Source organism: Lissotriton vulgaris, chromosome 4_1 (genome assembly GCF_964263255.1).
Source record: "Lissotriton vulgaris chromosome 4_1, aLisVul1.2, whole genome shotgun sequence".
Taxonomy (NCBI): domain Eukaryota; kingdom Metazoa; phylum Chordata; class Amphibia; order Caudata; family Salamandridae; genus Lissotriton; species Lissotriton vulgaris.
In genome coordinates, this window is record NC_141691.1 from 166,074,435 (window position 1) to 166,087,848 (window position 13,414).

A 13,414-nucleotide genomic window follows, 5' to 3' on the forward strand; every position below is an offset into this window, starting at 1 on the left:
AGAGCAATGTCTGAACCTAAGTGGAAACTGTTAAATTATCCTTGTTATATTTCTTTAATGTTTAGAATGTTAATGCATTCATGATCCATGTCAGAACGTGGTACTGGCACTTGAAGAACAGCTATTGGTGTGTGCAGATCTTGGTGACATCTCCTGTGAATAAAACTTCATAAAGACATCTCTTTCTACTGCGTTTTCATACATTTTAAAAGTGGCGACGAGGGAAGAAACGATCCATCATTTGTTTGTGCTGTGATATTCTATTTTATTTTTTTGTTCCTGCTTTCAAAAAAAAAAAGGGAAAGCCATCTACCTTCATGCCGTGAGTAAATTGATATCTTATTAATTGACTTCTTCAAATGCGTCTCTCTCTTTGCGTATTGTTTTTCAACAAGAAACGCTGAAAGACCCGTGTACAAGAAACACTGTGAAAGACCCGTGTACAAGAAACGCTATGAAAGAGCCGCGTATAATCTCAAGAAGACGTTGAACATTGTTTTTATCAAGCATTACTAGTAACGAAGGTACGGCGGCGTTTGAGAGAGGCGTGTGGAAGCGGCGTGTGGAAAGCTGCGTGTTATTTAAACGAGTGCTTTGAGATTTACCGCACTAACAACACCAAGTGAAGAAAATTAAACCCTCTGCATTTTATGAAATCTGGCACGAGACGTGTTTACTTTTGAATAGATTACCTTGCTCGTGGATGCGCTGTGCTCCATTTCAACGGCAAGATACAGGAAGCTTCAGGAAATACACCGATGACGCGCAATGCATTCTGGGACCCGCTATGCATTCTGGGGCGCGTTGCTTAGCAACTCTACGATCTTCATTTAAGTTAACTATTTATATACTACAAATCTTTTAAAACTCGGTTTTAACTTCATTTTACCTAAAATCAACGTCTAACAAGAAGAATAAGACTACGGTGACTACTTTTATTTTGTTAGTTTATTTTTTTTTCTCTTTCCTTTTCTTAATATTACATATTAATATACAGTTAACACTATGGAAACCAATACTATTTTAGCTCCTCCTAAATTTTTACAGGACCCTGGCATTCCTCCTATGAACTGGGAGAATTGGCGTGAGTCTTTTGAAACATATTTGGAAGCCATTTTTAGCTTCACGCAAATTAGCTCTACTTAAACACAGTCTTGGTGTAGAAGGTAGAAAAGTGTTAAAAACATTACCCATACAGTCTAACAAGGTTACTTCTAAAGTATGTGATGTTGGTGATGAAGACCTTAGTGATGAAGAAGTTGTGTTTGACTCTTCAAAAATTGAAGCATTTTCTTCAGATGAATATCTTGATTCTCTGAAGGCTTTAGAGGAAAATTTTGGAAAAAAACAAGTATAGTAGTAGAAAGACATAAATTCTTTTCAAGGGCACAGTTACCTGGTGAAACTGTGGAACAATATGTTACTGTTTTAAGAAGACTAGCAGTTACTTGTAAATTTAAAGATTTACATGAAGAGATTATAAGAGATCAATTCATTAATAGAACCAACAATACCAAAATCCAAGAGAAATTATTAGATTTAAAAGATCCTTCTCTTCACAAGACCATTTCAATTGCTAGAAGAGTTCAAAATAATTCCAGATATGTTAAAGAGTTAAGCTGTGCACATAGCAAGGACTCTAAGTTGACTGATAATAAAGAATCAAATGATGTGTGCGCTGTAGTTAATAACAAATCCAAATCTTTCGACAATAGACAAAACACGAAACGTGATTTTAGAGTTAGACCTCAAATATTTTCCAACACTAATAAAAATACCATGTCATACAATACATCTATATCATATAATAAACCATCTTCTAGCAAGTCACAAAATTTTAACAAACAAATGTGTTTCAGGTGAGGAAATGCGAGAAATACTTCAGAAAATTCTTGGTGTCCTGCATCAAATGTTACATGTTTCAAATGCAACAAGACTGGTCATTTTGCGAAAATGTGTAGATCTGACAATCCTAATGCTTGGAAAAATTCAGTTAACTATATTGATCAGTTTAATCATTCTGATAGCGATACTGACATAGAAGTTATGCCTATTTGGAATGAAGTTAACCATATTGATGATGAAATTCAACCTCCCAAATGTGATGTCATGATCAATGGTCACATGTTAATTCTTTGGGCTGATTCTTGTTCACTATATACCATAATTGACAAAAATATGTGGGAAGCCTGTGGCAAACCTAGTCTTACTTGTTCTCAAAGAACTCCTGTAGGTTATTTAGGTATCAAATTACCAGTTATTGGATGTTTTGTATCTGAAATTATTTTTAAGGACAGGAACACTTCTGGTACTGTTTATGTTGTGGAAAAAGGAAGAGCATTATTAGGATGGAAAGAAGTGTGGAATCTAGGTATGACTCTTGATCCCAATCATCCGGATAAAATAGTATTATCTCCTAATTGGCGCAAAAAACAATCTGATGTAGTTTTACTAACTCAAGATGATGCTAGTTTAGAATGGCACAAAAAAATTCCTGATTTATTTAGTACAAAATTAGGATGTCTTAAGAAATTTGAGCATCGCATTATTCTCAAGCCAGATTGTACACCTATTGTCCACAAAGTACGCAATGTTCCCTTGGTGTTAAGGTCTCAGCTTAAAGTAGAACTTGATCGTTTATGTCAACAAAATATCATTGAACCTATCGAAGCATCAGATTGGCTTAGTCCAGTGGTTTTGGCACGGAAACCCAATGGAAAATTGCGCATGTGTGTGGATTTAAGAGATTTAAACAAAAATATTTGGGTAGATCGCTATCCCTTACCCAATATCAACGAGATGGTTGCCTCTGTCAGAGATGCTAAATATTTTTCGTCAATTGATTTGTCAAATGCTTATCATCAGATAAAATTATATCCTGAGTCTCGTCATTTAACGTCCTTTATTACTCCAGAGGGAGCTTTTCAATTTTTAAGAATGCCTTTTGGTTTGTCCTCTGCATCAGCTGTCTTCCAGAGAGTTATGACTAGAGTTCTTGAAGGTATACCTAACATGTTAGTTTTTCAAGATGATGTATTGGTGTGGGGGGAAGACAAAAATATGCATAATGAAATCTTGAATGATGTATTACTTAAACTTCAGAATGCTGGTTTAACGGTTGCTGCTGAAAAATGCAAATTTGCTACTAATGAAATTGAGTATTTGGGACATACCCTATCTGCGCAAGGTGTTAAACCGAAAAAAAATCTATTAGATGCTATAAAGAATGCTCCATCTCCGTCAGACAAAGACCAACTTCGCTCCTTTTTAGGGCTTGCGGAGTATTATTCCAAATTTGTGCAAAATTTTGCTTCCAAAGTTTTTTGCTTAAGATCACTAATGAAAAAAGGTGTTAAATTTGTGTGGAGTTCTGAATGTCAGTCAGTTTTTCAAGATGTGAAAAAAGAGATAATAGATGCTGTTGCACTTAAACCTTTTGATCCCAACAAGAAGTCCATCATTGTTGTTGATGGAATTGCATATGGTTTAGGAGCAGTTTTGATGCAGGGTAAGGACAAATCGGAATGGGTAGTATCTTTTGCTTCCCGTACTTTAAAGGGCGCTGAACCATCGTATTCTGTTATTGAGAAGGAAGCTTTGGCTTGTTTCTGGGGTGTAAATTATTTTAGAAATTATGTGTGGGGCACAAATTTTAAATTAAGAACTGACCACAAACCCCTTGTTGATATATTTTCAACTAAAGGCGCTGGGAAAGCTACTCCTAGAATTGCGAAGTGGATTTATAAACTACAAGAGTATGATTTCTTAATGAAGTATGTACCAGGCATTAAAAATGTTAATGCGGATTGATTATCCCGTCTTCCTATCTGTGGTGAAGATTCTGTATCTGACCAAGATGAGGAATGGTCAGTAGCCTCCATTCAAGGGGTTTGTAGTGGTGCTATTGATGAGGTAGAGTGGAAAAAAGCAGTTCAAGATGACCATATTTTGAAGGAAGTAATTGTACGATTAACCTCACCATGCAATAATTTCTCATGGAGTGATTGTGAGCTATCTGAATATAAAACTGTGTGGCCAGAACTATCTTATAACATAGAAACAGGTATAGTCAGGAGGGCGGATAAACTTGTGGTACCATCTAGTTTACGTAATAGATTGCTTGATCTTGTTCATGTAGGACATTCGGGAATGTCCGGAATGAAAAGAAGGTGCAGGTGTGATTTTTGGTGGCCTGGAATGGATAAAGATGTAGAAAGGCGTGTGAGGAATTGTCCAGCATGCACGTATAGTGATAAATCTCATGTTTCCCAAGAATCTCACATTAGTTCTGTTGTGTTTCCTGACAAACCATGGCAAAGATTAGCTATGGACATTTGTGGTCCGTTTAGCATTGGCAACATTGCTGGGAAATTCGCCATCGTTTTAATGGATTATTACAGTAAGTGGCCTGAAGTAGCGTTTGTGAAGGAGATCAAAGCTTCTAATATTGTCAATTTTTGTGACGAATTGTTCCATAGAGAGGGTTTTCCTGAAACCATCACCACTGACAATGGTCCACAATTTGTTGCTAATGAATTTCAAGCATATTTACGCTTGTGCGGTGTGAAACGCATTACCACTGCAGTTTATTGTCCAAGAGAAAACGGTATGGTTGAGAGATTCAACCGTGTATTGAAGGAATGCTTACAGTTGGCCGTGTTTGAAGGTGCCGATTGCAAAGTTGCCGTTAAAGATATGATTTGGAGCTATCGCAATACTCCACATTCTGCAACTTTGGTATCACCTTTCCATCTTCTTAAGGGGCGTTCTGCTGGTAATAAAGTAACCCCTGCTTGGATGCTCAATACTTCTAAAAGCCCTGTTCTTAAAGAGAGTCTAGATGACAGAATGCATGTTTACCAACAGAAATATGTGGATAGGCACAACAGTAGAATCAAGAAATTGGAAAGATCTTTTCATATAGGTGATATTGTGAGATTGTCTCGTTTTGGTTTGTCAAAGGATGGTTCTTCTAAGTGGTCTCATCCTAAGAAGGTGTTGAAGGTTATGGGAAATTGTGTTCTGTTAGATGATGGTCGCAAATGGAATTTGTGTAACGTTGTTTTATGCAATGAATTGGAAAGGAAGTTATGATTAAACAGAAACCGTGATATTCCTACACCCAAATCCAACCCAAATGTTGTGCCATCTAATTCTCTTACTATTCCTACTGTGTTAACAAAAACATCTTCGCCATGCTCAAGGAGATTATCTGGGAGGATTATTGTAAAGCCTGTCAAGCTCAATGATTACATGTTGTAACTAACTATTCTACAATTATTGTTTTGGGTTCTTGTTCTAGTTATATTTTATGTTTTTTTAAAAATATTTTTTAGAAGGGAAGATGTGTTACATTATCCTTGTTATATTTCTTTAATGTTTAGAATGTTAATGCATTCATGATCCATGTCAGAACGTGGTACTGGCACTTGAAGAACAGCTATTGGTGTGTGCAGATCTTGGTGACATCTCCTGTGAATAAAACTTCATAAAGACATCTCTTTCTACTGCGTTTTCATACATTTTAAAAGAAACCCTCAAATTCCAGCAGGCCAGGCTTAAATACAAGATCTTCCAGGCCTGATTATCCACTTTTCTACCATCCCTCTTCTGTGCACCTTATCTCTCAGCTGACCTTGGGTGCCAGCCCCATATCAGCCACCATCAAGTTCCACTTTCATTATTCCCGTAAGAAACATTACTGAAATCACCTTCAAACTTAAAACATTGAATACATCAGTACATATAATTAGCATGCACTTTAAAATATGTTCCACCGTTGCCCTAATGACCTGACTGCTAATTAAATAAACAAAAACGGAAAGGCCATGATAGGGCCATGACAGGACCGGTGGCGCCCCACCAGTGACTTCTTTCTTCGCCTATACCATTACTACCACCCTCCAGCAGTGCCCTTCATCTCTCCGTAGCCCCTCTCTCATATGCATTTCATTTGTTGTAAAGCGGTACTGGTATCAGTGTCGGGTGTCACAGTACTTTACATCACACACACATTGAGACAATGAATCATACAAGTATGTAAATTAGCCTATAGGGAATGTCACATAAGCCAATGAGGATTACAAGGTATAGGAATCAGTTGTCATCCATACTGGTGGGCAGTATATTTTAAGAGGGTTTGGGCTGCGGAAGCACAAATTCAGGAGTTAAAGCATACATCAGTAGTTGGGGGTTGGCTTTAAGTTATCACATTCTATTTCTTTGGGGTTCGTTGTGTATGCATTGAATGTCTCTGTCCCAGAATTTACAGCTGTCTGTGTTCCTTTTAGAATTACTCTGGACGGCCCCCGAGTTGCTGCGAGACCCCCACGCAGCCATGCATGGCACCTACTCTGGTGACGTGTACAGCTTCTCCATTATAATGCAGGAAGTTGTTGTTCGGGGACCTCCATTCTGCATGATGGAACAAACTCCAGACGGTAGGATGGCTGCGCCTTTTCTAATGTCATTTTATTGGCAATCACAATGTAAAATACGCTCATATAACATTGACGAATTGAAGAGTTATTGCTTAATCTTCGATAATGAAATCTTTTTTGGGAGGAAACATATATAAACAAAATATTTTAAAAAAGCATTACAAATACCTATCAGTGAAGAACAAGTCATCAATGCACATAGTTTTTAGTCATATACTCCTCAGTTAGTCCAGTTGTCTTCTTTTCCTTGAAGTTTCTCCCGGAAAGCTTGAGACACTTTGTAATTGAAACAATCTCTGATCATTACTTTCGCATTCTTTTCCTCTTTCTCATAAGATTTATTTGGCCAATGTCGAAGACTTTGGAAATCCACAAATTGCTGTATTTATACTTGATCTTTAGATGAGTAAAGTCATTCACAAGCATAGAAGAAGGACTAAAGATCAGTCTACATGTCAGTTCCATTCTTTCCTGCACTTTAAGGGGCGAAGGTTTTACACGAAGGGTCAGTGGTCTGATCCACAGAGGGAGTCAGATCATGAAAATATGTTTATGACTTTGGTTAAAGATGCAATATTAGTGCTTAGTTCACCAGGAAGGAGGAAGGGAGTATAGTCCTGTTCTCTGTGAAGGTTTTAGATTGTATTTACCCGGAGACAGAAGTAGAGGAAATAGCGCAGGCCCCTAAGACATTAGGGGTGGGGCATCATTCAGGGGTCCCCATTCTTCCCAAGGTCTGTGAATATCTGTGACATCACCACATTCTGCAGCATCATCAGCACACTAGGCCCTGCTGCACAGAGTCCCCCAGGTCCACAGTTTGGTGGGTGGACACTACTGCCTGCCTAAGGGACTATACAGAAAGTGTAGGGAGGATAAAGAGTCCTGGAGAGGGCAGTGTCTGACAGCATGGTTGAATACACGCGCCCCGTGGAGTGGAAGAGCACACGCAAAGGACAGCAGCATGCTAATACAAATAGCCTAGTTCATAAATCTGCTTCTGGAGTTCTCTCTCCATAGGAGGTGGGTTGCCCTGATTAGGTACAAATTGCACAACTGTTTACTATTCCCCTCTCTTGGATGTCAAAAAATAGGCGAGTATTATTAGTGGGCGCTTCCATTTAGTGTTTTCCAGAAATGCATGTGAAAGTCTCTGCAGTAACGATGCTAATCATATGGTTGCTGACCTGACTGAGGGGGGGGCGAGGGGGGGGGGGCGGGGTCACCAGCCTTTTGGTCACTGAACCCGTTCATGCAGAATTGCACACTAGTTTTGTGTCCGTCGAATATCTCCCTTTACAAATTGTGCTTTGACGAAGCAATTCGTTTTCAAACAAAGCAATAACTTTGATAAGAAACCACAGCATTTTTCTGCAGAGAACTGTGTGTTCCTAAATCCCGAATACCTATGTGCCTGCTCTGAAAGGTAATTTATGTTATTACACTCCATAGATACTGCTTCAGGTCACGTGCTGGGCTGTCCTCGGATTACGCAACAATATGAATGTATTTCTTGACAAAGACTTAAAACGCCATTTCTTGAAGAAGCAAGTCATGACATTTCCCCAAATCTCTCTCCTTCTACTGTTGTGCTTACATTTCAAAAAAACATATACACATGCAAAACAGGTCAAATTGGCACATCAGGTTTACGGATTTGCCAATGGCATTCATCTCATCCAGGGGCTTTACCTCTGTATCCACTGGAGTTCTTTTTGCTGCAAGAAATTGCAATTTTTTTGGGGTTCAAAGCCTTAGGTTTTATTGCCTAGCAGTGGTCTCTGTGCCCCACAAAAGATTGATAGTGTTACCATGTCTCTTTCATAGTGTGAAGGTGAGTCTTCCCATGCATCACAACAATCTTAGGATGTTTTTTCTTGATGACCACTGCGGATGTGCAAATGCACGGCAGCCATCTTGGAATGCAATACCACCATTTAAAGATGATACAACTTATCCAATCAAAACATGGCGAGACCAAAAAGCTTCTGGGGCATGCCAAATGCAAGAACAGGGAGAAAAGCCATTGAATCAGGAGCAGGGACCTGAGATAGACAAGGAAGCCATTGAATCGTAAACAAAGAGCAGACAGAAAGTCCACTCTAGGTCTGTATTCGATACAGTAGTTCTGTTGTCTGAAGGAAGAACCTTTCATTTTTTTAATGATGTAGGGGCATATGTATGAAAATCCCCGTTTGCGATTCTCAAATAGAGATTTTTTGAGAATCGCTATTTGAAAATTGCAAAAAGGGATGTATGTAAAACATCACAATTTTGTTTGCGATTTCTTAGTTTTCCTTAATTGCGATTAGCAAATTGGGAAATCGCAATTAAGGAATACTTTCCCATTCATTTCTATGGGCCTGGAGGCCCATAGGAATGAATGTGAAGTCATTCTAAATTTGCGATTCGTAATTTGAGAATCGCAAAGTGAGCATAATTTCAAGGGTGTCATAGGGACACCCTGATGCACCCTTGAAATGAACATGTGTGTGCATATGGTGCACATACATGCCCTAAGGGCATGTATGTACGTCATATGGCACCTTCACAAATGCAAAAAAGTACATTTGCGAAAGAAATCGCAAATTCCCACCAACTTGATGCATAGCATTTAAGGAATCACAATTTGCGATTCCTTAAATGCTTACACAAAATTAAGGAATCACAAATTTTGCGATTCCTTAATTTTGCAATGCGATTTCCCTACTACATACTGTTTTGCAAATTTTTGGTCACAAACGCAGCTTTTTTGCGAATCGCAGCGTTTGCAACAAAAAATTGCGTTGATACATCTGCCTCGTAATCCCAATTCAATTATTTAAAAAGTGCAGTAGATACATTCTTTGCATTTATTGCAGATAACTATCATCAGAACATTAATTTTGCTTAAGTTAACTTGCAGTGTGCCACAAGACAGTTAATTAAACCCCGTCTATTTTCTGAATAGAAATCATCCAGAAAATAAGGAAACCTCCACCCATGTGTCGGCCATTGGTATCTCCTGACCACGCCCCCATGGAGTGCATCCAGCTCATGAAGCAATGCTGGAATGAACTGCCAGAGCGACGCCCATGCTTCGACGACATATTTGATCAGGTAAAAAGTATATATTTCTCAATTATGTACCACTTGACGTGGAGCAAGGTGGCAGTCCTAACTGCAAAAGATATGTTTTGACATTGACTGAAAATCTGAAAGTAGCCCACTCAGGTAATATTTCCAGACTGCATGTGCATGCACTATACTGCTGTGTGTGAGCAATGCATGAGGGACTGTCCATTAATACCCCCATTTTTTTTTATATCACCTCACCGTTTTCATGCCTTGCCTTCAAAAAGCTGTTCTCCTTCCCAGCAGTATGTTGCTGTCCAACACATGGTGTAAGTACCTCCTTGTAAATTTCAGCTCCCCATAGTCTGTCCAGCCTCCTTCCTGAATAGAATGCTGGTTGCATCCCTCTCCCAGCACAGTTTTGTCTTCTGTGCCCCCTCTCAAAGTGCAAGAGTCATTTTGCCTTTTCCAAGATGCCCCCAGTCTGCGGGTGTGCGACAGGACGCATCTCTGTTCTCAAGCGTTGTGCACAAAAAAAAACAAAATAACAATGACTCCACACTCTGCGGGTCAGCGGTTGTGGTGATCATTATTGTTTTTTCCTGTCCCTCACCGTCAGGTCTTTCTTGGCAGTAACGGACAGGAAAAAATAGGCATTACACAATCCAGCCTAAATTAATCAGAATGTACAGTATCCTACTACGGCTCCTACTCCTTCAGGCTGTCGAAGTGAGTATTTTTTTCGACTGCGCAAATGGGAGCTCCATTGGCAGAATTTGGTGGGTAAGGTAGTCTTTAACATTTACAACAGAGTACCCTGTCTGCCAAACACTAAGGAGCATATTTATCAAGGTTTTGCGTCACACTTTCACCACTTGCAAGGGGACACAAGCCAATGCAACACCACCTTGGAGAATTTTTTTTCTAAGCGATACAAAAGGGGATGATGGACGGAGCGTTTGAGCCAATCAAACACTCACCCCCAGTCAACTGATCTGGGTTTAATCCATCACCATTCTTTAGCTCACTCAGCCACCCCAGTTCAGACATGGCCATATGCAAATCAGTCTGACCCTGTGCCTCATGGGAACAGTCCAGCCGGAACTGCCAAGCCAATTTTTTTTCGAGCCAAAAGAGCGCATGGACACACTTTTATCATTGAGCCCTTGAACTGACACAATATCATTGCTTGGACATACGTATTTTCAAATGATGCTTCATTTAAATGATGTGATATGACCTGTGTATCTTTCTTGAACATACAGTGTTTACAAATCAATTGGTCTAATACATTGGCAATGGTTATACAAACAAGCACAGTTTACATTTTGAGCCCTGAAGAAGTCAGATTGAAGACGAAACGCAACAGCGGTTGCAAAATTTTTAAAATAAAGAATTTGAATAAAGGATGAACTTCAATATAGCAAGATCATATCGACTCTTTCTTGGGAAAACAATCTTGTTGTAAATCTATTTCACTGTTTGATACTTAAAAGTGTGCTGGGCTGTTTTGTTGTATGTTACTAGAGAGGCCAGGTAGGTTTCTTCTGGTTTCTCTATACTGGGACCTAGGGGATTGTGTCCCAAACTCTTTGCACCTTGTTTTCATCTTATATAACCCATAGGGACGTCAAGACTGGTGCGGGCATCTATGCTTTGATCCCCGACCCTGTATGATATAAAACCTAAATGAGATTTATCAAGCCATGGAAGGCCACCTTGCATGGGCCTGAGAGGTTTGATAAATCTAGGGGCATAATTATCAAGGTTTTGAGCCACACTTGCACCAAGCAAGTAGACGCGAAGGCGATGCAAAACCTAATTGAGATTTATCAAGCCACACAAGGCCACCTCGCATGGCCCTAAATAGCTTTATAAATCTAGAGTAACGTTACCTTGCAGGTAGGCGTGCTATGGGTGAAGCATGGGTGCTCTCACCCATGGACGTATGCATTCTGACCAATTCCCAGATTTACCAACATTGCTAGACCTGGGAATGCGTCAGAATTGAACGCCACCCCACCAGAGGCGCAACAAGGAGAAATATCTTCATTTCTCCTTGTCGTCTCCCTGTCCCTTCCTGCACAAAAACAATTCTGCCTGCAAAGTAGACACCCATGCAACATGACACCAGAGTGCCTGCATTGGTGCTAAGCAGCCAAAAGTGCGCCAGCGCTAGGAAAGGATAGGAATTTGCTGTATAATGGTAAATACACTGCATTCCTGCCCAATCCCTTTAACGCAGCGCAGCAAGGTGGCTTGCTGTTTTGCGTTGTGGGAATTTTTGATAAATATGGCCCTATGTTTGACCAGGAGGCAGGAACCTGATAATAATGCTGGAGGAATTGTGTCAGAACCTTTCAAGTTGTGAATAAGTTGGGTGGCAAAGTGTTCTGCTCTTTGTTGTTTAGTCATGATTTATCCAGGAGTCTCGTATAATCGCCACTGTAGTAGTCGATTCTTGCGAGAGGCACTGTTAGGACCAGAGTAATCAGAGTTTGCAGCAGAGAGAGTATCCTATGAATGAGATGGAGATGGAAAACACTTACTTAGCACAGTGTTGCTCGCGTTGTGAGAGATAGTTCTTTGTTGAAGCTGACTCCAGGATTTCTGACATAATATAAAACTAACATTGTCTTGTCTGTCATTTCCTCCTGTGGAAGAAAATGTAAGAGCAGTAATAATATTTTTATTTTTCAAACACACTTTGGTTGTTTTTCTTTATTTTTTCAGTTTAAAAATATCAATAGAGGGAAGAAAACAAATATTATTGACTCCATGCTACGCATGCTAGAGCAGTACTCGAGTAACCTGGAGGACCTGATTCGGGAGAGAACTGAAGAGCTGGAAATAGAAAAACAGAAAACAGAGAAACTCCTGACACAGATGTTACCACAGTAAGTGAGTCACATTCGACTTTCCTAATGTCACGCATAATGTGTGACTTGCACTTTTGCATTCACAACTTAGGGCCTCATTACGATGTTGGGCGGAAACGTTCCGCCTGACACTGTCTCGGGTTCAGGACCCGACCAAATCATGGTCAGCGGTTCCACCCGACCAATTACAATACGACCGCACACTGCTCGGTCAGAGTCCCTCTGATCCCTATAGGAGCCTGTGTTCCAACCGACAACACAGGCTCCTATGGGGAAATGGGGGGTGTGTGTAAAGCCCTGCACCCTGTTGCGGGCAACCCACTGTGCCTGCCATACAGTGCAGGGTTTTAAAGGGTGGTCCCTTAGGTACCCCCTCGTCACACAACCGGAGGCCTCAGAATGAAGGGGGCCATGCCCCCAAAGTCACTTTCCGACACCCTTTTTGTGTCGGACAGGTCGACTCGGAAAGGCTGTTGAAAATCGAAATAGTAATCTGTCAGTCGGAAACGCTGTCAGTAGAGGTGCACAATGTAGTTCTGATCGACAGGAATACTTTGTGAGCGAGTCGGAACTGATTCGGAATAACTGTGCGGTTTCCTTTCCGACCACGGACATAGTAATCAGTCGGGTGGATTGTAAACCGACCCAGTCGGTTGGAAGGGTTCCAACAGGTTCTAGGAGATTCTGAGTGTCAGGCAGAGGGTTTCCTCCTGACATCGTAATGAGGCCCTTAATCTTGTCTTGGTGACATATGAGAACTAGGTGACAAAATTAGAGAAACATTTGTAAAATAACATAGCCGTGGTTTATCCCCAACGCTGATTTTATTATTTTCTAGAATTAGAGAACTCACAAAAAATGGCTGTCAATCAATCAGAGTTTTGTATAGCGTGCTAATCATCACAAGGGCTATCCAGGCGCTAGCATGATGTGAGTCTATTTGTCGAGATTCATTTAATTAGACCATTGAGATCAATTTGGATTCCTATAGAGGATAACAAATCTATAGGTAATTCTCTTTCAACTGTCTTCCAAAGCAAC

General features: G+C 40.1%; 1 protein-coding gene across 2 annotated transcripts in view; it reads left to right on the forward strand.

Annotated features, from left to right (window-relative positions):
• GUCY2F (guanylate cyclase 2F, retinal) overlaps window positions 1–13,414 on the forward strand; it is a 289,968-nt gene that overhangs the window by 169,042 nt on the left and 107,512 nt on the right. For both annotated transcript variants that reach the window (XM_086966735.1, XM_086966736.1), the window contains exons 10-12: window positions 6,291–6,440; window positions 9,391–9,539; window positions 12,228–12,391. In XM_086966735.1, the coding sequence (XP_086822861.1) occupies window positions 6,291–6,440; window positions 9,391–9,539; window positions 12,228–12,391 (463 nt within the window). The remainder of the gene's footprint in view (window positions 1–6,290; window positions 6,441–9,390; window positions 9,540–12,227; window positions 12,392–13,414) is intronic.